We start from the raw sequence: 25,511 nt of genomic DNA, 5'->3' as shown, positions 1-25,511 counted from the left end.
TGAGTGTAGGGGAGATTCAAACAAGAGGACATGAGTTGAGAGTTAGGGGGCAAAAGTTTAGGGTAACATGAGGGGAAATTTCTTTACTCAGAGAGTGGTAGCTGTGTGGAACGAGTAGAGGCAGGTTCGATATTGTCATTTAAAGTAAAATTGAATAGGTAAATGGACAGGAAAGGAATGGAGGATTATGGGCTGAGTGCAGGTTGGTGGGACTAGGTAAGAGTAAGCGTTCAGCATGGACTAGAAGGGCCAAGGTGGCCTGTTTCCGTCCTGTAATTGTTATATGGTGATGGTTATATAAATGATTATACTACCACATAAAAAGTTTATTTCAGGCCAGTGAATGAGACAGCAACCAGATTCTACAGCTTCCATGAAAAGCAAATGCAAAGCTGATATTTTAGAATTCAAGATTGTTTAATGTCCTTTCCAGTACACAACTGTAAAGGAGAACAAAATTATTGTTATTATGGATCCAGTACAGCATATAAATATCATACTAAGATAAAGAACACAGTAATAATAAAAACACAATAAATATAGAACATAGAACACTACAGCACAGTACAGGCCCTTCGGCCCACAATGTTGTGCCGGCCCTCAAACCCTTCCTCCCATATAACCCCCTACCTTAAATTCCTCCATATACCTGTCTAGTAGTCTCTTAAACTTCACTAGTGTATCTGCCTTCACCACTGACTCAGGCAGTGCATTCCACACACCAACCACTCTCTGAGTGAAAAACCTTCCTCTAATTTCCCCCTTGAACTTCCCTCCCCTTACCTTAAAGCCATGTCCTCTTGTACTGAGCAGTGGTGCCCTGGGGAAGAGGTGCTGGCTGTCCACTCTGTCTATTCCTCTTAATATCTTGTACACCGCTATCATGTCTCCTCTCATCCTCCTTCTCTCCAAAGAGTAAACCCCTAGGTCCCTTAATCTCTGATCATAATCCATACTCTCTAAACCAGGCAGCATCCTGGTAAATCTCCTTTGTACCCTTTCCAATGCTTCCACATCTTTCCTATACTGGGGTGACCAGAACTGGACACAGTACTCCAAGTGGGGCCTAACCAGAGTTTTATAGAGCTGCATCATTACATTGTGTCTTTTAAACTCTATCCCTCAACTTATGAAAGCTAACACCCCATAAGCTTTCTTAACTAACCTATCTACCTGTGAGGCAAATTTCAGGGATCTGTGGACATGTACCTCCAGATCCCTCTGCTCCTCCACACTACCAAGTATCCTGCCATTTACTTTATACTCTGCCTTGGAGTTTGTCCTTCCAAAGTGTACCACCTCACACTTCTCTGGGTTGAGCTCCATCTGTCACTTCTCAGCCCACTTCTGCATCCTATCAATGTCTCTCTGCAATCTTTGACAATCTTCTACACTATCTACAACACCACCAACCTTTGTGTCGTCTGCAAACTTGCCAACCCACCCTTCCAACCCCACATCCAGGTTGTTAATAAAAATCACAAAAAGTAGAGGTCCCAGAACAGATCCTTGTGGGACACCACTAGTCACAACCCTCCAATCTGAATGTACTCCCTCCACCATAACACTCTGCCTTCTACAGGCAAACCAATTTTGAATCCACCTGGCCAAACTTCCCTGGATCCCATGCCTTCTGACTTTCTGAATAAGCCTACCGTGTGGAACCTTGTCAAATGCCTTACTAAAATCCATGTAGATCACATCCACTGCACTACCCTCATCTATATGCCTGCTCACCTCCTCAAAGAACTCTATCAGGCTTGTTAGACATGATCTGCCCTTCACATGCCATGCTGACTGTCCCTGATCAGACAATAATTCTCTAAATGCCCATAGATCCTATCTCTAAGAATCTTTTCCAACAGCTTTCCCACTCAGACGTAAGGCTCACTGGTCTATAATTACCTGGACTATCCCTACTACCTTTTTTGAACAAGGGGACAACATTCGCCTCCCTCCAGTCCTCCGGTACCATTCCTGTGGACAACGAGGACATAAAGATCCTAGCCTGAGGTTCAGCAATCTCTTCTCTCGCCTTGTGGAACAGCCTGGGGAATATTCCATCAGGCCCCATGGACTTATCCGTCCTTTCCATCAGGCCCCATGGACTTATCCATCCTAATGTATTTTAACAATTCCAACACCTCCTCTCCCTTAATATCAACATGCTCCAGAACATCAACCTCACTCATATTGTCCTCACCGTCATCAAGTTCCCTCTCATTGGTGAATACCGAAGAGAAGTATTCATAGAGGACCTCGCTCACTTCCACAGCTTCCAGGCACATCTTCCCACTTTTATCTCTAATCGGTCCTACCTTCGCTCCTGTCATCCTTTTGTTCTTCACATAATTGAAGAATGCCTTGGGGTTTTCCTTTACCCTACTCACCAAGGCCTTCTCATGCCCCCTTCTTGCTCTTCTCAGCCCCTTCTTAAGCTCCTTTCTTGCTACCCTATATTCCTCAATAGACCCATCTGATCCTTGCTTCCTAAACCTCATGTATGCTGTCTTCTTCTGCCTGACTAGATTTTCCACTTCACTTGTCACCCATGGTTCCTTCCCTACCATTCTTTATCTTCCTCACTGGGACAAATTTATCCCTAACATCCTGCAAGAGATCCTTAAACATCAACCGCATGTCCATAGTACATTTCCCTGCAAAAACATCATCCCAATTCACACCTGCAAGTTCTAGCCTTATAGCCTCATAATTTGCCCTTTCCCAATTAAAAATTTTCCTATCCTCTCTGATTCTATCCTTTTCCATGATAATGCTAAAGGTCAGGGCGCAGTGATCACTGTCCCCCAGATGCTCACCCACTGACAGATCTGTGACCTGACCCAGTTCATTACCTAATACTAGATCTAGTATGGCATTTTCCTTAGTCGGTCTGTCAACATACTGTGACAGGAATCCATCCTGGACACACTTAACAAACTCTGCCCCATTTAAACCCTTGGAACTAATAAATACATAAGATAGCTTATATACTAAATATAGATTGATTGTATGTCCATAAATTGATGCTAGGCACAGGAATGTCTGTACATAAGGTGACACAAGGAAATGATAAGGTAGTGGTGGTTGGGGGTGTGGACGGGAGGGTTAGTGGGTGGAAGTGTTGATCAGCCTTACTGCTTGGGGAAAGTAACTGTTTTTGAGTCTGGTGGTCCTGTCATGGATACTACGTAGACTCCTCCCTGATAGGAATGGGACAAGCCATCCATGAGCAAGGTGTGTGGGACCCTTCATGATATTACTGGCCCTTTCCCAACACCTTTCTGTTATATGCATTGCTCATGAATTGCTCCTACTGAGGATGCTGAAACGATTACTATCGAGCTAAAAACACAAATCACCTACCATCTGGAACAAAAATATTTAGAGTTACACTAACACTGGGAGAAAAACATCATGGAAAATTAACAGACAAGTATTTCCCGTTTATTGGTAGGAAGCTGGAGTACTGGACTATATTTGAAATAGTTGAGCATCAAGTCCCTCAGCACCCTTCATCCTCTGATGCACTACCACCTAATGCATATACCACACCTCATATGCACCGACACTGACACAGTCACTGTCCTACTGTGATTTCACCTGCTCTGCAGTTACTTAGAAAAGTTTTTCTTAGCAAGAGTCACTGTCATTTTATCATTTCCTGACAATCACCTTATGTTCAGATACGTCACTTATATACCTACAGTCTATGCATATAAGCCAATCTTATGTATATACAGCCACACTGTTATTTGTACATTGTGTTTTATAGGATTGTTTTTATACTTATAGCTATTGTGTTTTTAAAAAATATTTATTGTGTTCTTTATGCTTATTGTGTTTCCATTCCGCATTCCCATTTCCCTCTCTCAGCTTATCTCCTTATCTACACTCATAACCATCCCCGGTGCCCCTCCCCCTTTCTCTTTCTTCCATGGCCTTCCCATCAGATTCCCCCTTCTTGAGCCCTGTTTCTCTTTCACCAACCACCTTCTCGTCTCTTTCCTTCACCCTTTCCTTCCCTCCCGGTTTCACCTATATTGTTGCGTTTCTCCCTCGCCTGCCCCTCCTTTTTACTCTTGATCCCTCATTTTTATTTCTCCAGTCCTGTAGAAGGGTCTCAGCCCGAAACGTCAACTGTTCTCTTTTCCACAGATACTGCCTGCTGAGTTTCTTCAGCATTTTGTGTGTGTTTTTTAAATGTTACATGAAATCCAGAATAGCAATCATTTTATTCTCCTTTACTCTCGTGCATTAAAGAATGAAAGTAAACAACCTTGAATCAAAACTCTTGGCAAATCAATGTAAGTGATTAGCATTCAAGCTGTGTATTAGACAAACATCTTTGACTCTTTGCTACATAATACTATTTTAATCAGAATTCATGCCTACTCTGAATTAATGGAAAATAACTGAGACCTGCTGGTGTGGGTTACCTCACACTGAGCTGCCAGGATGGCATGTGCATGCTTCCCACTTTCCCACCTCGTTGTTAGGTGTGAACTGATAACACAAAAGCAAAACCAGCAGGGTATCTGGATGCTGCTGAATGAAAGGGCCAGCAGACTATTTAACCAGCCAATCGCAATCAATAATTGACAAAAAACTCATAGAGAAGGATAACAAATGTGGGTGCCTGTAAGAAGGTTAAAAACAGATACTGATGAGAAATAAAGAGGGACAAAAGACTGGATGAGAAGTTAAAAGTAGTAAGGGCAGTTAGGAATTGCATGCAGGCAAGACACACCCCAATTCTGAACACTCGGAGGAAAGAGAAGTTGTTTGTTAGTCACTCAGTTTGTTAAGGCATTTGGAGTATTGGCTTTCTGTTTAATGAACAATAATGTACATATAGAGCAACTTACAACTCAGAAAATGCAAGGATGGCCCTGGGAATGAAAGGGTTATTGTATGAGAAGAGTTTGATGCTTCTGACCCTGTACTGATCGGAGTTTAGAAGATTGAGGGAGGATCTTATTTAAACTGATTAAAATATTGAAAGGCCTAAATAGAATTGATGTGGAGAGGATGTTTCCTATAGTGGGAGAGTCTAGGACCAGAGGTCAGAGTCTCAGGATATAAGGACATCCCTTTAAAATACAAATAAGGAGGATGGTCAAAGGCTGGTGAATTTGTGAAATTCATTGCCACAGACAACTGTGGAAGCCAAGTCATTGGGTATATTTAAAGCAGAAGCTGATAGGTTCTTGTTTAGTAAAGGCATCAAACATAAAGAGAGAAGGCAGGAGAATGGGGAAGAGACTCGATGGGTCAAATGGCACTCCTATATCTGCTGGTCATTTGTGGCAATTGGGTATCTCTTCCCAGCTAGAAATCACTGGCTGATTAGCATAGTAATATCCTTGACATCACTTCTCAAATCGACAAACTCAGATGCTGTGAAGAGTGAGCATTGTGAACCCTGACAACACCACAGTTTCCACCAATGATCCCACTGAGCTGCGCAGTAACTGAAATGCTCCTGTGCACATAGCCTTTGTTACCGTGCAGCTGAAATTTTCTTTTATATAATGTTAATATAAAGTGCCGCACAGTTTTTGGGCCACATAAAAATGTCCTGCTCAGAGCAATGGTTGGTCCGTGCAGCTGTAAAACTGGCCCTGCCCCTCCTAGCCAAGCACGATCCTGACTTGGGAAAGTGCCACCAGTCCTCATCATCCAATTCCTGTCACTGGGTGCAACTTGATCAGGAGAAATGCAAGAAGATATATTTTGACCATTTTTTCCAAAGGTAACTAGGGACGGTCAATAGATGCCAGCCTGGCCAGTGATGACTGTGTCTCATGTAAGTATAAAATAGAATGATGTGCCATTCAAACGTAGACTTTAGGGCAATCTGTCTGAACCAATACACCTTCTTGTTTTAATCCTGAATATAGCATGGAAAGATACTTTATAATCTCACTTGCATTTAAAGTCATAATATCATTGCTGCCAGCGTGGTGGTAGAGGCAAATACCTTACAAACATTTAAGAAACTCTTAAATAAGGCACATACTGCAGATGAAAGAAAAATGGAGGGCTATGTAGGAGAGAAAGATTAGGTTGATCTTAGATTAGGTTGGTTGGCAAAACATCATAGGCCAAAGGGCCTGTATTCAAAGAAGGCATGACAGTGGGTATATTTTATTAGGAGTTTGCAATTTCATAGTTCACCAAAGACTAGCAAGTTCCTACAGATCTAACTGGCTGCATCACTGTGTGGTATTGGTGGGGGGGGGGGGGGCTCTGCACAGGATTGGAAAAAACTGCAGAAAGTTGCAAACTTAGCCAGCTTCATCATAGACACCTGCTTCTCCAGCATCGAGGACACCTCACAAAGGCAGCATCCATCATTAAGAACCACCAACACCCAGAACATGCCCTCTTCTCATTGCTACCATCAGAGAAGAGGTACAGGAACCCGAAGTCACACCTTCAATATTCTAGCAACAGTTTATTTTCTATCATGTTTGCTGTTGTGTGCTGGGGCAGCAGGCTGAGGGTAGCAGACACCAACAGAATCAACAAACTGATTCGTATGGCCAGTGATGTTGTTGGGGTGGAACTGGACTCTCTGACGGTGGTGTCTGAAAAGAGGATGCTGTCCAAGTTGCATGCCATCTTGGACAATGACTCCCATCCACTCCATAATGTACTGGTTAGGCACAGGAGTACATTCAGCCAGAGACTCATTCCACCGAGATGTAACACTGAGCATCATAGGAAGTCATTTCTACCTGTGGCCATCAAACTTTACAACTCCTCCCTCGGAGTGTCAGACACCCTGAGCCAATAGGCTGGTCCTGGACTTATTTCCACTTGGCATGATTAACTTACTATTATTTAATTATTTATGGTTTTATATTGCTATATTTCTACACTGTTCTTGGTTGGTGCAGCTGTAACAAAACCCAATTTCCCTCGGGATCAATAAAATATGTCTGTCTGTCTGTCTGTCTCTTTCTCTCTGACATCATATTTCTGAATGGACAATGAACCCCCATGCACACGACTGTTATTTATTTTTTTTTGCAGTCTTTTTGCATTACTTATTTAATCTTTTTATATGCTATATATATTTTCTTGTTGTTATTTATATTTTTCATTATTTTGCACTGTGCTGTTGCCACAAAGCAACAAATGGCTAGTGATATTAAACCTGATTCTTTACTCTTCTATGTGTATATTTTATGTTCTGCCTATTAGATAAAAAACTACAGTTCTATATTGAGGCAGCTATGCAGCCCATCAGAAAAGTTGTCTCTTTCCCTGCGAGGAGCAAATTAAGTACTGTAGTGTCAAAGAGCAGTGGTTGTACACCCTGTTTATCAGCGAAAAAACACCAGTCTCTGCAGAGTACAGTTAGGCGGGTAGGTTAAAGGTTGAGGAACCTGTGCATCCTTTAAAGCCACTCCCAGACCAATGAGAGAGACAGCAGCACTCTATGCAAACCTGTTTGGTCTTTGGAGTTGAGCTAAGAGCTTCCTGAACGTTTCCTACCATCTGCTTCTGTCAGCTGCAAGCTGTGGCCAGAAGCCTCCGTGTTTCCTGTCCCTTGCTGCAACGTCCACACAGAAGGAGCTTGAGGTCTGTCTCTTTCATCCCACCCTTTTTCCTCGGTTCCTCCTGCCCACAGCTGTTCTCTTACTCTTCCTCTACAGTGCTGGCCTTCTGGCCCATACTATCTCTCTCAGGGGAATCCAGTTCCTCTGCACATTGGACACCAACCGCCTCTCAATTGTGTTTTTATTTTCCTTGAAGGAAGGTTGTGGCAGTATATCTTTTTGAAAACGCCCTGGCTATGGGTTTGACTGAACAAGCTGAAGGCAGTTTGATGTACAAAATTAATCAATCTTGTCAGGCAAAAACGGAATTAGGTAGAAATCTATTTAAGAGAAAGACACACATCAGAGAGAAAAACTTGCATCTTAACAATCCAATATTTTACTTTATTTAGAGATACATTGGGGAACTGGCCCTTCTGGCCCAACGAGCCACACTGCACAGCAACCCACTCATTTAACCCTGTCCTAACCACAGGGCAATTTACAATGACAAATTAGCCCACTAACCGGTCCACCTTTGGACTGTGGGAGGAAACCGCAGCACCCGAAGGAAACCCATACATTCAATGGGGAGGATGTACAAACTCTTTACAGATGGCACTGGAACTGAACTCCAAATCTAAACGGGTCAAGCTGTAATAGTGTTGCGCTAACCACTATGCTACCATACCACATAGTTTTCTGTTTAAATATTGATCTTTATTTAAACCACAAACTAGTAAACTATGACTACTGTTTATTTTGTTAAAGGGTGGCACAGTAGCATAGATGTTAGGGCAAAACTGTAAGATTGGCATTCAATTCCCACTACTGTCTGTAAGGAGTTTGTACATTCTCCCCATGACTGCATGGGTCTCCTCCAGGTGCTCTGGTTTCCCTTCACATGTGTTTAGGATTAGTGAGTCGTGGGAATGCTACAGTATGGTGATACTTGTGGACTGCGTAGCACAATCCTCACCAATTTGATGTGACGCAAATGAGACATTTCACGGCGTGGCTCGATGTACAAGTGACAAATAAAGCCAATACTTAATCTTTAAATTCTGCAGTATGCTTTATTGGACTTAAAAAGTTGCTTTCATTTAGAAACATTATTTGGTATAGTTCAATATTCTTTCCAAGTACTGATCTAAGGATTGCAATGAATCATGAAAAACTTGATTGAAAAAATGTGGGATGGAATAAGTGTTTACACAAGAGACAAGAAGCCAGTAGCCAAAATTTAATTGAAAGATAATTGTTGAATTCCAGAGTACTGATAACAATAGAAAACAATAAGCACAACTGGCTGGATGTGTTTCTGAGAACCTACCTGCATTACGAAGAAATTCACTGTTGTAATCAGTGATAACTCTTGTTTTTGGGTTGTAGAAGCCATCACCGCAGTCGTAACAACCAGCTGGAATTGTTCTTGGAGGATCTCGGTTTGTGAGCTGGGATCGACCTGACCAAGTGCAGAAACATCAGCATATTACCACAACTTCCATCTTTCTGGTATGCAGTATTACAGAAGGCCAGTAGCAAATTTAGCTTTAATGCAGTTGTCTAATTCTGAGATCAAAGGTTAACTGGTTTATGTGTTTATTTCTCAGCCTAAATAAATCCTTCATAGAGCAGGTATTTGTTATTAGGATGGGAAACAGCTTCTCACCCTGACTGTGAGCCTACTAAACTCCCTGCCACTACCGAGGTCTTATCACATATGAAGCACCAGCAGCATTAAACTATTTACTTTTTATCCCATAAATCATGTATCACACACAGCACATAAACCAAAATTTTAGCATAAATGCACCTTACGTTAAATGTAAATCTTCTAGAATATATTTATTAATTATTATTTCTTAATTTATTTTTGGTAATATTACTTTGTGTTTAATGTGAGTTATATGCTCTGTGTAGTGCACCTTAGTCTAGAGGAATATTGTCTTGTTTGACAGTATACATATGTACAGCTGAGTGACAATAAACTTGAACTTGAACTTTATAATTTTCTTTTTGGTTTAATAAATGCACAGAGCATTTATTTTGGCAATGATGTGATAGAGCATGTGAAATCAAGCATATAATAAAGAGTATCATAATTTTTATACAAGGCTCTACTTGTAGCACTCATTATTTGCTGTATGCAATGTAAAGTGTACTTCTGATGCTTTCAAGTAAAATACCTGCTGGTTTCAATCCGTTACATATTTCAGTATAAAAACGTCTGTCATAACCATCACAGTAGTTCCAGTATTCCTCGTATACTAAGCCGTCTGCAAATATATAGCTACCCTGAAAAAGAAAGCATAGCTAATTACCAAGTGCCAGAGATAGTGCAGGAGAACTGTTGCGTGTTTAATATTGAAGATTATTGCGTGGTATGGAAGCTGCAAGGCATCGGACTATAAGACCCTATAGAGGCCACTAAAAACAGTAGAGGAGGCCATGGATAGACATATCAGAATGGGAATGGTACGTGGAATTAAAATGTGTGGCCACTGGGAGATCCTGCTTTCTCTGGCAGACCTCTACTGTCAAGATGAAGCCACACTCAGGTTGGAGGAACAACACATTATATACCGGCTGGGTAGCCTCCAACCTGATGGCATGAACATTGACTTCTCTAACTTCCATTAATGCCCCTCCTCCCCTGACATATTTAGTTGTTTGTGTTTTTCTCTCTCTCTGCCCATCACTCTGCCTGTTCTCCATCTCCCTCTGGTGCTCCCCCTCCTTCCTTTCTTTCTCCTGAGGCCTCCTATCCCATGATCCTTTCCCTTCTCCAGCTCTTTCGTCAATCACCTTTCCAGCTCTTAGCTTCATCCCACTGCCTCTGGTCTTCTCCTATCATTTTGCATTTCCACCTCCCCCCACTACTTTCAAATCTCTTAGTATCTGTCTCTTCAGTTAGCAGGCTGAGGGTAGCAGACACCAATAGAATCAACAAACTCATTCGCAAGGCCAGTGATGTTGTGGGGGTGGAACTGGACTCTCTGACGGTGGTGTCTGAAAAGAGGATGCTGTCCAAGTTACATGCCATCTTGGACAATGACTCCTATCCACTCCATAATGTACTGGTTAGGCACAGGAATACATTCAGCCAGAGACTCTTTCCACCAAGATGCAACACTGAGCGTCATAGGAAGTCATTCCTGCCTGTGGCCATCAAACTTTACAACTCCTCCCTCGGAGTGTCAGACACCCTGAGCCAATAGGCTGGTCCTGGACTTATTTCCACTTGGCATAATTTACCTATTATTATTTAATTATTTATTGTTTTATATTGCTATATTTCTACACTATTCTTGGTTGGTGCGACTGTAACAAAACCCAATTTCCCTTGGGATCAATAAAGTAGGTCTGTCTGTCTGTCTGTCTGTCTGTCCGTCTTAACAACTACAAGCTCAAGCTATTCAGTCCGCTGTAAGTCATCCCTACAATCGCCAAGATCATTTTCCATAGTGAATACTGAAGCAAAGTAATCATTAAGTATCTCTGCTGAATCCTCTGGTTCCATACACACTTTTCCATTGTCACACTTGATTAGTCCTATCCTCTCACATCTTATCCTTTTGATCTTCACACATGCAAAGGAACTTGGATTCCTCGTGCAGGATTCCGTAAAGGTTAACTTGCAGTGGTAAGTGGTAAGGAAAGCAAATGCAATGTTCGCTTTCATTTCAAGAAGACTAGAATATAAGAACAAAGATGTGATGCTGAGGCTTTAAGGCATTGGTCAAACTGCAGTTGGAGTATTTTCAGGTTCCTTATCTAAGAAAAGATGTACTGGCATTGGAGAGGCTCCAGAGGAGGTTCATAAGAATGATTCCGGGAATGAAAGCATTATTGTACGAGGCCCTTTAGATGACTCTGTGCCTGTACTCGTTAGAGTTTAGAAGAATGATGGGTATCTCATTAAAATCTATCGAATATGTAAAGGTTTAGACAGAGCGGATGTGGAGAGGATGTTTCTACAGCGGGCAAGTCTTGGACTGGAGGGGACAGCCTCAGAATAGAGGGACATCCATTTAGAACAGAGATGTGAAGGAATTTCTTTTGTCAGAGGATGATGAATCTGTGGAATTCACTGCCATTGTAGAGTCAAGTCATTGAATATATTTAAAGGTTTTTGGCTACTCAAGGCATCTAAGGTTATGGGGAGAAAGTAGGAGAATGGGGTTGAGAGGGGTAATAAATCTGCCATAAGGGAATGGAGGAACAGAATGGCCTAACTGCGCTCCTATGTCTTATGATCTTATAATACTCTTTTCCATAAAATAATTTTCAAATCCCACCTTTATTACAGCTCCAGAGTCCCAGGTGGCAACATATTTGCTTCCATTGGGAAAATATAAGGTTCCATGACCGTGAAACATGCCATCTTTCATTTCTCCCTCATATCTAGTTTCAGTTGGGAGGGTATACTCCCCATATCCTTCCATCCTGAGGGAAAATAGAATAAGATCAATCTGTCAGGAGTTCACACTGGCATAGTACGTAGTTATAAAACATAGAATAGTACAGCACAGTACAGGCCCTTCGGCCCACAATGTTGTGCCAACCCTTAAACTCTGCCTCCCATATAACCCCCCACCTTAAATTCCTTCATTTACCTGTCTAGTGTTCATTAGTGTATCTGCCTCTACCACTGACTCAGGCAGTGCATTCTACGCATCAACCACTCTCTGATAGTATAATAGTGTTTCCTGGCAGATACCTTTTTGTAAATATCGGCAGTTTTCGCTATTTTCGCTAATTTTTCTAAGTTGAATTTTTGACACATTGAATAAACACCCTTGCACTGTAGGACTTTTCTTTGGTCATAACTCATGTATTATAATGTATTTTATAATGTGTATTATAACCCACGCGTCATTCTGGCTGCGGGAGCAGTGGACTGCAAGGAGATTACTCAAAAGTGGAGCTTCATGGGCATTCAGTGTCATTCTGGCAGCCCAACCAGCTCAGGAGCACTGCACAGCGAGGAGGTTACTTTCAGGTCAGCGGCACTCATTTAAAAGGTCAGCTTCATGGGTGTTCAATGTCATTCAGGGGGCCAGTCATTGGCAGGAGTGCGCACAGCAAGGAGGGTACCTGAAGTCGGTGGTACTCGTTTAAAAGTAGAGCTTCACGGACATTTGGTGTCATTCCAGTGGTCCAATCAACAGCGGGAGCAGTGCAGAAAGGAGTAAGTCAAAGTACAGAAGGGATTAGCAGAGCAGCCATTGTTGGGAGCGGGAGTGTCAGGCTTTGGCTCAAAGGAGGTGTTCCACAGGGGCCAGTGTTGGGACTGCTTCTTTTATGCTGTATATCAATGATTTAGATGATGGAATAGATGACTTTGTTGCCAAGTTTGCAGATGATATGAAGATTGGTGAAGGGGCAGTAATGTTGAGAAAACAGGAAGGCTGCAGAAGGACAGATTAGGAGACTGGGCAAGAGAGTGGCCAGTCATGGTCATACACTTTGGTAGAAGAAATAAATGTGCAGACTATTTTCTAAGCGGGAAGAAACTCCAAAAATCTGAGATGCAAGGGGACTTGGGAGTTCCTTGTGCTGAACACCCTAAAGGTTAACTTGCAGGCAGAGTTGGTGGTGAGGAAGGCAAATGCAATGTTAGCATTCACTTCAAAAGGTCTAGAATATAAGAGCAGGGGTGTGATGCTGAGGCCTCACCTTGGGTATAGAGAACAGTTTGGGGCTCCTTGTATAAGAAAAGATGTGCTGGCATTGGAGAGGGTTCAGAGGAGGTTCACAAGAATTATTCCAGGAACTAAAGGGTTATCATATGAGAAACCACAGGCAGCTGTGGAGGCCAGGTCGATGGGCGTATTTAAGGCTGAGCTTGATAGGTTCTTGATTGGCCATGGCATTAAAGGTTAGGGGAAGAAGGCCGGGGAGTGGGGCTGAGGAGAGAACAAAAAAGGATCAGCCATGATTGGATGGTTGAGCAGATTCGATGAGCCAAGTGGCCTAATTCTGTTCCTATGTCTTATGGTCTTATAATACCTGCTATTTTTCTCTCATCCATGTGCCCATCTAAGAATTTCTTAAATGTCCCTATTGTACCACCACCTCTGAAAGCATGTTGCATGCACCCATCACTCTCAGTGTAAAAAAACTTAACTCTGACATCCCTCCTATACTTCCCTCAAAACACCTTAAAATTATGCTCCCTCGTATTAGCCTTTCTGCACTGGGCAAAAGTCTCTATCGATTTTATCAATGCCTTTTATCATCTTTTGCACCTCCATCATGTCATCTCTCACCTCCTTCATCCCAAAGAGAAAAGCCCTAGCTTTCTCAATCTATCCCCATAAGACATGCTCTCTAATCTAGAAAGCATCTTGATAAATATCCTCTGCGCCCTTTCTAAATCTTCCACATCATAACTATAATGAAGCCACCAGAACAAAACACAATATTCCAAGTGTGGTCTAACCAGAGTTTTATAGATCTGCAATATTACCTTGTGGCTCTTGAATTTACTATCCCAACAAGGCCAACACAAAAAGTGCTATCTTAACCCTTGATTTCCTACCAGGTTAATTTCAGGCAGAGGAAGATTGGAAACAAAAGAGGCTACATAAGTAATGCTTTGTTAGTTCTTCTGTCGAGCCAGGAAAAGTAGGAATGTTCTTGGGCATTGTACAATGAATCTGAAGGCCACCGTTCCCCAGCTTCCTCACCATGAGGATCAGCATCACTCCAGGAAGCTAGCCCACTGCACTCCACTGCTGGAAAGTTACGAAAAACTGTATGAATCTTCTCACTAGCACAGTCAGGTGCATGTAGAGTGGTTGCTGCTGGAGATTATTGAGGCTTCCAAATAAAAATTACCTTACAAAAGAAGCAAAATAATCCCTGCAATAAATCCACTGCTAGCTGAATTCCCCTTTTCCTCTCTCTAACATAGTCTCTCCTTTAATCTTATGCTGAATTAATGGATTGGGAATCTTACAGTCACAATGTCATGGAAACCGGCCACGGCTCACCTGGTTCCCCACTGACTCATGGGCACACATCCATATTTTAATCTCGTCTTCCACCACGGCTCATAGCTTTCTATGCCTGGGTGCTTATTGGGCTCTATAGACACTTCTTAAATACATCACCAACTCTCCTTGCACCACTCTCTCAGGCAAGGACAGAGGGTGAAAAAGGACCCTCCAACATTTCAAGTTTATTGTCATCTGTCTGTACATATTTATAACCAAACAAAACAATGTTCTTCCAGACCATGGAGCACCCCCAAAACATAAATCACGCTAATCTAGTGAAGGGCACTTCTCTCGACGATATGGTACCATTTATGAAGATGCTCTTGCTCAGTTTAAGTTGCCTTACATTCAACGAACAAAAAGAAATGGCCAATGGATGGAATTTGTTATAAGGGAATGTTACATGGGAAGTTTGGACTGTATTTTATGAAACACTTCATTGTACATTCTGGTCCAAGCTAACGTTGAAGATGTGAATGACCCTCAGTCACGTGGGTCTCTGAGGTGAAATCCTATTGTTAACAACGGCCCGAAACATCGACAGTGTTTCTTCCTATGGATGCTGCCTGGCCTGCTGTGTTCCACCAGCATTTAGTGTGTTAACAACACTCTCTGGTGGATGACTAAAATAAAAATGAACTCTATACTTGATGTCAATTATACTCATTTTACAGATACTGCTTGTTACTATGGTACTTGGTGTGGATCACAGAGAGAAAAAGTTATCCTTAAAATCCTTTAAAAAAGACATTGCTGGCATGAGAACTATCAATAGACTCTGCTGTGCTGTTATTAAAGTTTGACAGTATTGAGTATTATTTTTGTTATTAATACTTATTTTGCACAAATAAAATATATCATGTGTCCTACTTTCTTCATTTAGCCACTGTGACTGACTGAGAAAAGGCAGATAAGGTTTGGAGAAACTACATTATTGTTAATTTCCATTAATACTCATCAGAACTAATTTTCTGATCTCCAAACATTTCATGAACATAAAAAAATCAAATGAATGGAAAACCAATATAAAGCAAAGATTATACCAATAATTCAAAAAAAAAGTTGTTCTAAATGATCTAAGCTACAAGCACCCAACATTACTTATATGGAAATGTGACATAAGCATTTGCATCCACACGGAACTGATTGTGGTAATTTCATTGTTTGAGATTACCTACTCCTTTGAAAACTGTTAGAATAGAACAAAATTACCTGATTCACCTATATAGCAGACTACATGAAATTCCTGTTCTTACCTTGAAAACATGTCTAAGCCCTTCATTCCACTCCAATCTCAACTACCATCATGGAACCTCCTTATGATCAAGAATTAACTAAATAGTTCTGGAGTCACTTTCCCTCCTGTATTATATTTTATACATTTTACATACTATAGATTAAAATAATAATGATCTAAGCTACTTGCACTGATATAGACAGCTCCCTCTCCTTTTTAATCTCACTTCTTTAATCTATTCATTGTCTCCCTTGCAGCAAGATTATGACTGACATTTCTGGGTGTATGCTATTGTTGAACTGCTCTGCAAGAGGATTAGTTGGGGAGAATGCAGAGCTGGTTTTCATACAGATCCTGGTCGTCCTGTAGAGGGAGCAGTGTTTTCTTCATTGGTTGACAGGAACCTTCTGCACACTAATAAGTGAAAAGTGCAAGGGTGCGCTGAGGAAAGGCAAAAGGTATTTGCTTTCCACCAAGTATAATATCAATAAATAGGAACGGGCACAGAAAGGCTTCCAATAATCTATGATTACTATCAGAAATATTAAAAGGATCAAACATTCATCCAGGTGTCCATATTAGTTAGATTGCTTCTACTCAGTTCTCGTATGTTAGGTTTCACTCATCACTATATAAAGCATACATCAGTGGACTTAAACACTGTCATTCCAGGAAAGAAGATGTAATGACCTTCAAAATTATGGAGTTCATCAAAATTATTTGCACCTATTTTATAGAAAAAATGTAAGTGAAGAGAAAGGGTATTTGGATCTGCTAATGCCCTTTATGTTGTACAGCAAGGAAAAGTTTGTGTAAACAAAATTTATCTTCAGTAGATGTCTCTGACATAACTGAGAAAGGATATTTTAGTGGTGCAAAGAAGGATGATCAGCAATGGGAAGTCGGGAGACACACAGCAATTGTCATTGAGGGATCAACAATGGAGAGGGTGAGCAGCATCCCCACCAGCTATGGAGGCTTCAATACACAGGGTTGAAAAGAACAGAGGGTTGTTGACTCAGCTGGGCACAGCCTGTCCACTATCAAGGACATCTTCAAAAGGTGGTGCCTCAAAAAAATGCAAAATCCATCATTAAGGACTCCATGATCCAGAACATACCCCCTTCTCATTACTACCATCATGGAAGAGGTACAGGAGCCTGAAGACACACATTCAATGCTTCAGGAACAGCTTCTTCCCCTCCTTCATTAGATTTTCTCAGAATTATGCTTCCTGAGTATTATGCTCTGTTTTACATGATTTATTTTTCTATTTCTTATTGTAACTCACAGTAATTTTCATATATTGCACTGTACTCCTGCCACAAAACAACAAATTTCAGGACATACATCAGAGATAATGACCTGATCCTGATTTTTCTCATTCAGAAAAAAATAAAAAACACATCCCTTTATTTCAATAAGGTAAAAAGGAAACTCCCAGACACAAATCCAGCTTCAAATCGTCAGATCCATGTCACTTTATGAATCCTTAACTTTGGTGGAGCAGGGGTGGGGGTAGGTGTTGGTCTGCAGCAAAGAAGCAGGTACTCCCTGGTTTTAACCAGGGAATTATAGACTGGTTAGTCTGATATCGGTGGTGGGGAAAATGATAGAGTCATTTATCAAAGATGTGATAACAGCACATTTGGAAAGAGGTGAAATCATCGGACAAAGTCAGCATGGATTTGTGAAAGGAAAATCATGTCTGACGAATCTTATGGAACTTTTTGAAGAAGTAACTGGTAGAGTGGATAGGGGAGAACCAGTGGATGTGGTATATTTAGATTTTCAAAAGGCTTTTGACAAGGTCCCACACAGGAGATTAGTGTGCAAACTTAAAGCACACAGTATTGGGGGTATGGTATTGATGTAGATAGAGAATTGGTTGGCAGACAGGAAGCAAAGAGTAGGAGTGAACGGGACCTTTTCAGAATGGCAGGCAGTGACTAGTGGGGTACCGCAAGGCTCAGTGCTGGGACCCCAGTTGTTTACAATATATATTAATGATTTAGACGAGGGAACTAAATGCAGCATCTCCAAGTTTGCAGATGACACGAAGCTGGGCGGCGGTGTTAGCTGTGAGGAGTATGCTAAGAGGATGCAGGGTGACTTGGATAGGTTAGGTGAGTGGGCAAATTCATGGCAGATGCAATTTAATGTGGATAAATGTGAGGTTATCCACTTTGGTTGCAAGAACAGGAAAACAGATTATTATCTGAACAGTGGCCAATTAGGAAAAGGGGAGGTGCAACGAGACCTGGGTGTCATTGTACTCCAGTCATTGAAGGTGGGCATGCAGGTACAGCAGGCGGTGAAAAAGGCAAATGGTATGTAGGCATTCATAGTAAAAGGATTTGAGTACAGGAGCAGGGAGATTCTACTGCAGTTGTACAAGGCCTTGGTGAGACCGCACCTAGAATATTGTGTGCAGTTTTGGTCCCCTAATCTGAGGAAAGACATTCTTGCCATAGAAGGAGTACAGAGAAGGTTCACCAGATTGATTCCTGGGATGGCAGGACTTTCTTTCATATGAAGAACGACTGGATTGACTAGGCTTATACTCACTGGAATTTAGAAGATTGCGGGAGGATCTTATTGAAACGTAAAAAATTTTAAAGGGATCGGACAGGCTCGATGCAGGAAGATTGTTTCTGATGTTGAGGAAGTCCAGAATGAGGGGCCACAGTTTAAGGATAAAGGGGAAGCCTTTTAGGACCGAGATGAGGAAAAACTTCTTCACACAGAGAGTGTTGAATCTGTGGAATTCTCTACCACAGGAAACAGTTGAGGCCGGTTCATTGGCTATATTTAAGAGGAAGTTAGATATGGCCCTTGTGGCTAAAGGGATCAGGGGGTATGGAGAGAAAGCAGGTACAGGGTTCTGAGTTGGATGATCAGCCATGATCATACTGAATGGTGGTGCAGGCTCGAAGGGCTGAATGGCTTACTCCTGCACCTATTTTCTATGTTTCTATGTTTCAGTAAAATGGGAAATTCAGGTTTCTGGTAGCAGCTGTAGGACATTGCACCAATAAAGTCTAAGGTCATCAGATCATCAAAGCTGAACAATGCCTCTCTGTACAAGATTTGTTATAAAGCAAAATTTGTATTAGCTTTCCTTTAAGTGTTAAGAGCAGTATTTAGGAATATAATAAATACCCTGGAATCAAGTGGCTTTATGAATTACTTGTTTGATTTAAGATAGCTTCTGAATGTCTTAAAATTCTACAGGCTCACTCTCAGAATCAGAATCAGGTTTAATAGCACCAACATATGTTGTGAAATTTATTGTTTGGCAGCAGCAATACATGATAATAAAAACTGTAAATTACAATAAGTATATAATTTTAAAAAGTTAATTAAAAAAGTAGTGCAAAAAGACAAAAAAAGTAGTGTTCATGGGATCCATATCCATTCAGAAATCAGATGGGGAAGCAAAGAAGCTGTTCCTGAATTGCCGAGCGTGTGCCTTCAGGCTCTTGTACCTCTTTGGTAACAACGAAAAGGGGGCATGTCCTAGGTGGTCCTCTCAGTTTTCTGTTATTACACATATAATCCAGATGATTTCTTGTTTGGTGAACTAAGATTGAGTTCTTCATTGTCGTGAAAACACTTGTTTAGGCAACTTCAATTCTCTGATTTAAATCGATTGTAGAATTCAGGAAGGGGAAGTTGAGGGAACACACACCAATCCTCATTGAGGGATCAGCAGTGGAAAGAGTGAGCAGTTTCAAGTTCCTGGTTACCATTATCTCTGACGATCTATCTGGGTCTAACATATTGATGCAATTACAAAGAAGGCACGAAAGTGCCATATTTCATTAGGAATTTGAGAATTGGTATGTCACCAAAGACTCTTGCAAATTTCCACTGATGTACCTTGGAGAGCATTCTAACCAGTTACATTACTATCTGGTATGGAGGGGCTGGAAAAAGCTGTGGAAAGTTGAAAACTCAGCTAGCTCCATCATGGGCACTGGCCTCCCCAGCATTCAAGACACCTTCAAAAGGCAATGCCCAAAAAAAGCAGCATCCATCAATAAAGACCCCCATCTCCCAGGGCAAGCCCTGTTCTCATTACTACCATCAACAAGGTGGTATAGGAGCTGAAGGCGCGCTCGCGTGCACACACACACACATACACGTTTCAGGAACAGCTTCTCTACTCCACCACCAGATTTCTCAATGAATGCTACCTTGGTATTTATTTCCTCTCTTTTAATGCTACTTGTTTAAATAATCTCCTTTCTTTATATATACTTATTGAACATAAGGACATTAGAAATAGGAGCAGGAGTAGGTCATTCAGCCCATCGAGCCTGCCCCGCCATACAATAAGATCATGGCTGACCTGTCGGTAAATTGAGCTCTATCTACCTGCCTTTTCCCCATAACCCTTAATTCCCTTACTATATAAAACCTAACTAACTGTTTCTTAAACATATTTAGTGAAGAAGCCTCAACTGCTTCCTTGGGCAGAGAATTCCACAGATTCACCACTGTCTGGGAAAAACAGTTTTTCCTCATCTCCATCCTAAATCTTCTCCCCTGAATCTTGAGGCAATGTCCCCTAGTTCTAGTCTCACCTACCAATGGAAACAACTTTTGTACTTCTATTTTATCTATTATTTCAAAATTTTGTATGTTTCTATAAGATCCCCTCTCATTCATCTGAACTCCAGAGAGTATAGTCCCAGGCGACTCAATCTCTCCTCATAGGTTAACCCCTTCATCCCCGGAATCAACCTGGTGAACCTCCTCTGCACTGCCTCCAATGCCAGTATATCCTTCCTCAAGTACAAAGACCAGAACCGTACACAGTACTCCAGGTGTGGCTTCACCAGTACCTTGTATAATTGCAGCATGACCTCCCTGCTCTTGAATTCAATCCCTCTAGCAATGAAGGCCAACATTCTGTTGCCTTCTTAATAACCTGTTGGACCTGCAAGTAAAACTTTTGGCGATTTAGTGTCATCAGCAAATTTTCCTATGCTACACTCAGTCCCCTCTTCCAAATCATCAATGTAAATGGTAAACAGCTGTAGGCCCAGCACCGACCTCTGCGGCACCTCACTCACGACAGACTGCCAACCGGAGAAACACCCATTTATAGCAACTCTCTGCCTTCTATCAGTTAACCAATCCACTATCCATGCCAATACACTTCTTCCGATTCCATGCATCTGTATCTTATTTATAAGTCTCTTGTGCGGCACCTTATCGAACACCTTCTGGAAATCCAAGTATACGACATCCACCTGTTCTCCTCTAACCACTGCTCTCATTATGTCCTCAAAGAACTCCAGTAAGTTTGTCAAACAGGACCTGCCCTTTCTGAATCCATGTTGTGTCTGTCTAATGGAACCACTCTTTTCTAAATGTTTCACTATTTCTTCCTTAATGACAGCTTCAAGCATTTTCCTGACTACAGATGTTAAGCTAACTGGCCTATAGTTGCCCGTCTTTTGCCTACATCCTTTTTTAAAAAGTGGAGTGACATTTGCTGTCTTCCAATCTGCCGGGACCTGCCCAGAGTCCAGAGAGTTTTGATAAATGATTACCAACATGTCTACTATAACCTCCGCCGATTCCTTCAGCACCCTGGGATGCATCCCATCAGGACTAGGGGACTCAGGCCCTCTAGTTTGCTCATCACTGTATCTTCAGTGACAGTGATTTTATCGAGGTCCTCACCTCCCATTTTGTCCATAACATCCTTCTTTGGCATATTAGACGTGTCTCCACTGTGAAGACAGACACAAAATAGTCGTTCAATGGCTCAGCCATTTCCTTCTCACCCAATACCAATTTCCCCTTATCGTCTTCCAAGGGACCTACATTGACTTTAGCCACCCTCTTCCGCTTTATATATTTATAAAAACTTTTGCTATCTGTTTTTATATTTTGTGCAAATTTACTTTCATACTCTATCTTCCCTTCCCTTATTTCTTGTCTAGTTGTTCTCTGTTGGCTTTTAAAGTTTTCCCAATACTCTAGTCTCCCACTACTCTTTGTGACTTTGTACAAATGAGCTTTTAATTTGATACTATCTTTTATTTCCTTAGTTATCCAAGGCTGGCTCTCCCCACACTTACTGTCCTTACTTTTGACTGGAATATACTTTTGTTGAGCACTGTGAAAAATCTCTTTGTAAGTATTCTACTGTTCCTCAACTGTCCAGCCAAATAGCCTGTGCTCCCAATCCATATTCACCAACTCCTCCCTCATCCTGTTGTAGTCTCCCTTGTTCAAGCATTTTTACTATTATGCATTGTATGTACTGCTGCCACAAAACAAATTTTACAACATATGCCAGTGATATTAAACCTGATTCTGATTCTAAATTGTATTTTCAATACTTAACATTCAAATATATCATAATTTTACATCTCAACCATCAGGCCCTTGAACCAGGAGGAACAACTGCACTCACGCTAACAATAAACTGTTCCCACAACCTATAGGCTCACTTTCAAGGGCACTTCATCTTGTTCTCTGCTTATTGATTTATTTTGTTTTGTTTTGTTTCTTTATTTTTATTACAAATGCCCACATGAAAATGGGCTTGTGTTGTATATGTTGTACATTGATAATAAATTTATTTTGAACTTTGAATGGTTATTGAAGTGATATTAAGTTTTTTAGCACACTGAGTTATGCTATAATCATCTCCCTCAAGTTGAACCTAGGTAAGTAGCACAGAGAAACAGATTGAAAGAGAAGCTGATAGACTGAGAGGAGCAGAAGGCTGGCATAGAGCATAAAGGACAACATTTATCTCTTGGTCTGAATGGCCTGTTCCTATCCCTGTGTAATAAAGGCATCCATTGTACCTACCAGGATAAAGTGAAGCAGTAAGAGGACTTTCAGAAGTATCAAGTGCAGAGGAATCTGAGGTCTCAAACATAACTGCGTGACAGATTGTTGGAAGAGGATGTTCAACAGCTGGAATCACTTCCCAGAAAGGGCCTTGAGCCAAGCACAATACAATTTAACAAACATTTTCAATGTTTATCAGAGAATGGTACAACAGGTAGTTTGGATAGATGAACACAGACTTACTTCAGTTGTTTAAATTTATTTTAATGAATTAACGACATAACCCTGAGAACTAGTGGAGAGGATGCTTCCTAATGTGGGATAGTCTAGGATCAGAGAGCACAGCCTCAGAAAAGAAGGATGTCACTTTAGAACAGAGATGAGCTGAATTTCTTTAGCCAGGGGGTGGTGAATCTGTAGAATTTACTGCCACAAACGGCGGTGGAGGCCAAGTCATTGAGTATATTTGAAGTGGAGGTCGATAAATTCTTGATTAGTAAGTGCATCAAAGGTTACAGGGTGAAGGCAGGTGAATGGAATGGAGAGGGATAATAAAACAGCCATAATTGACTGGTGAAGAAAACTCAATGGGTCTATTGGCCTGATTCTGCTCCCAGGTCTCATGAAGGTAAAGAAAAAGACCATAACTTACTGTAAGAGTGGAGTTAGCTTTTCTCTTTAAGTATTTACCGCAATTTCAGTAAATTAAAATAATTCTTATGAATTAATTTATTTTCAGTTTATGTTGATTTGTTCAGAATGGTGAGAGGATACTGATAAATCTGTTGTGGAATAACACTGTCATGATTTATATGACTGCTAAGTAAGGAAGTTATACTGTGGTTATAAAGAATGTTAACAGCTTCAAGATGGATGATAAGAGTTAAATCTCTCATTTAAAAATTCCAAACATTTGACAACTGAAAATATATTGCAACTAGGTGGTAAGCCTCTGAAAGAGCAAAATGGGGTGAATATTTTCACCTCCCAATCTACTGAAGTTTTCTGCTTACAATCAATTGAGGAGTGTTTGATAGCTCTGGGCCTGTACTCACTGGAGCTCTGAAGAATAAGGAAGCACATCACTTTAAAACCTTTTGAATGTTGAAAGGCCTTGAAAGAGTGGATGTGGAATGGATGCTTCCTATAGTGGGGGAGTCTAGGATGGAATGCGCAGCCTCAGAATAGAAGGATGTCCATTTAGAACAGAGATAAGGAGGAATTTCTTCAGTCAGAGAGTGGTGAATCTATGGCATTCATTGCCTCACATCATTGGGTGGATTTAGTGCAGAGGTTTTTTATTAGTCAGAGCATCAAAGGTTATGGGAAAAAGGCAGGAGAATGGGATTGAGAGGGATGACACAGCAGACTTGATGGGCCAAATGGCCTGATTCTGCTCCTGTCTATGGGCTTACATCAAGATGCATCACAGTGTAATCAGGCAAAATTTGAAACTGATACACAAAAGTAGACTTTTAAAAGCCACTAAAAAATCTAGGTAGTGAGGCAGAGAATTAAGAAGTGAACTTTAGAGGCTAGGTCCTTGCCAACTGGAAGTATAGTTGCTATTAATATTGGTTGTATTCAGGAAGGTCAAAGAAGATGGAATGGAGGGTCATAGAGATTTTAAACAGAGGAGATTCTGCAGATGCTGGAAATCTGGAGTCACATTCACAAAAGGAAAGGAATAAAGAGTCAACTTTTTGAGCTGAGAGACTCCATCAGTTTGTAGTCCTGAAGATCAGTGAGTGTTCTGTGCATGGATTTCCTGCTGCTATTGTATAGAGTCTACACGAGTTTCCAGCCTGAGAATGCCAAACCTTGAAATAAAAGTAGAGAGCTTTAAGGCCTTCCTGATGGGTGATATCCCCTCTGTGTACCTATCCAAATCCTCTTAAATGTTGCAGCTGGACCCACTTCAACCATTTCTAGCATCTCATTCCAGGTGCTCACTACCTTCTGTGTAAAGAAGTGTCTCTTTAACTCACACTTGTACCCCTTAGATTTGGACCCACTAAACCCGGAGGAAAGATTACAACCATCCACCTTGTCCATAGCCCATCTGATTTTACAAACTTCGGTGAGGTTACCCTCCAAGAAATACAGATTTACCATGAACAAAAGAGGTTCTGCCGAGATTCACCATGGACAACCTCTCTCTATAACTCAGACCCTCTAGTCCAGCTAGAACCCTCACAAATCTCTTCTGCATCCTCTCCAGCTTGACAACGTCCTTCCATTAACTGGGTGACCAGAGCAGTATACAATATTCTAAGTGTGGCCTCACCAACAGTTTATATAACTGCAACATAACATCTCTACTCCTAATCTCAAAGCCCTAATGGATGAAGGCCAGCGTGCTTAATGCCTTCTTCATCACTACGCAAATTGTACTCCCAAGACTCTCTGATCCACAGCACTATTCAGTGAATGGCAGGGCACTGACAAATCCCAAGGACAGAGTTAAGTCACTTAAGATGTATAGATAGCAATTTCTTCTCCCAGAGCATGCTATCACGAAAAGCAGAATCAGAATCTGTATATCATCACAGACATATGTTGGTGAAATTTATTGTTTTGAAGCAGCTATACATTGCAGTACATAGAAATTACTATAGATTAGAGTAATATATAAATATTAATAAATAGTTCAAGAAGCAAAATTGTGAGGTAGTGTTCATGGGTTCATCAGAAATCTGATGGTGGAAAGGAACAAGCTGTTCCTAAAATGTTGAATATGTTGAAATGTTCAAACTCCTGTATTTCTTTAGACAAAGGGTGGTGAATCTGTGGAATTCATTGCCACAGTCAGCTGTGGAGGACAAGTCATTGAGGCAGTGGTTGATAGATTCTTGATTAGTCAGGGCATGAAGGGATAGAGAGAAGGCAAGAGAT

General features: G+C 41.2%; 1 protein-coding gene across 1 annotated transcript in view; it reads right to left on the bottom strand.

Moving 5' to 3' along the window:
* morn5 (MORN repeat containing 5) overlaps window positions 1–25,511 on the bottom strand; it is a 33,148-nt gene that overhangs the window by 4,572 nt on the left and 3,065 nt on the right. Inside the window, exons 2-4 of the mRNA XM_059993967.1 lie at window positions 11,852–11,999; window positions 9,740–9,848; window positions 8,884–9,015 (exon numbers count right to left, since the gene is read on the bottom strand). Coding sequence (XP_059849950.1) covers window positions 8,884–9,015; window positions 9,740–9,848; window positions 11,852–11,999 — 389 coding nt within the window. The remainder of the gene's footprint in view (window positions 1–8,883; window positions 9,016–9,739; window positions 9,849–11,851; window positions 12,000–25,511) is intronic.

Source organism: Hypanus sabinus, chromosome 18 (genome assembly GCF_030144855.1).
Source record: "Hypanus sabinus isolate sHypSab1 chromosome 18, sHypSab1.hap1, whole genome shotgun sequence".
In the NCBI taxonomy this organism is placed as follows: domain Eukaryota; kingdom Metazoa; phylum Chordata; class Chondrichthyes; order Myliobatiformes; family Dasyatidae; genus Hypanus; species Hypanus sabinus.
This window is presented reverse-complemented; position numbering and strand designations above follow the sequence as displayed.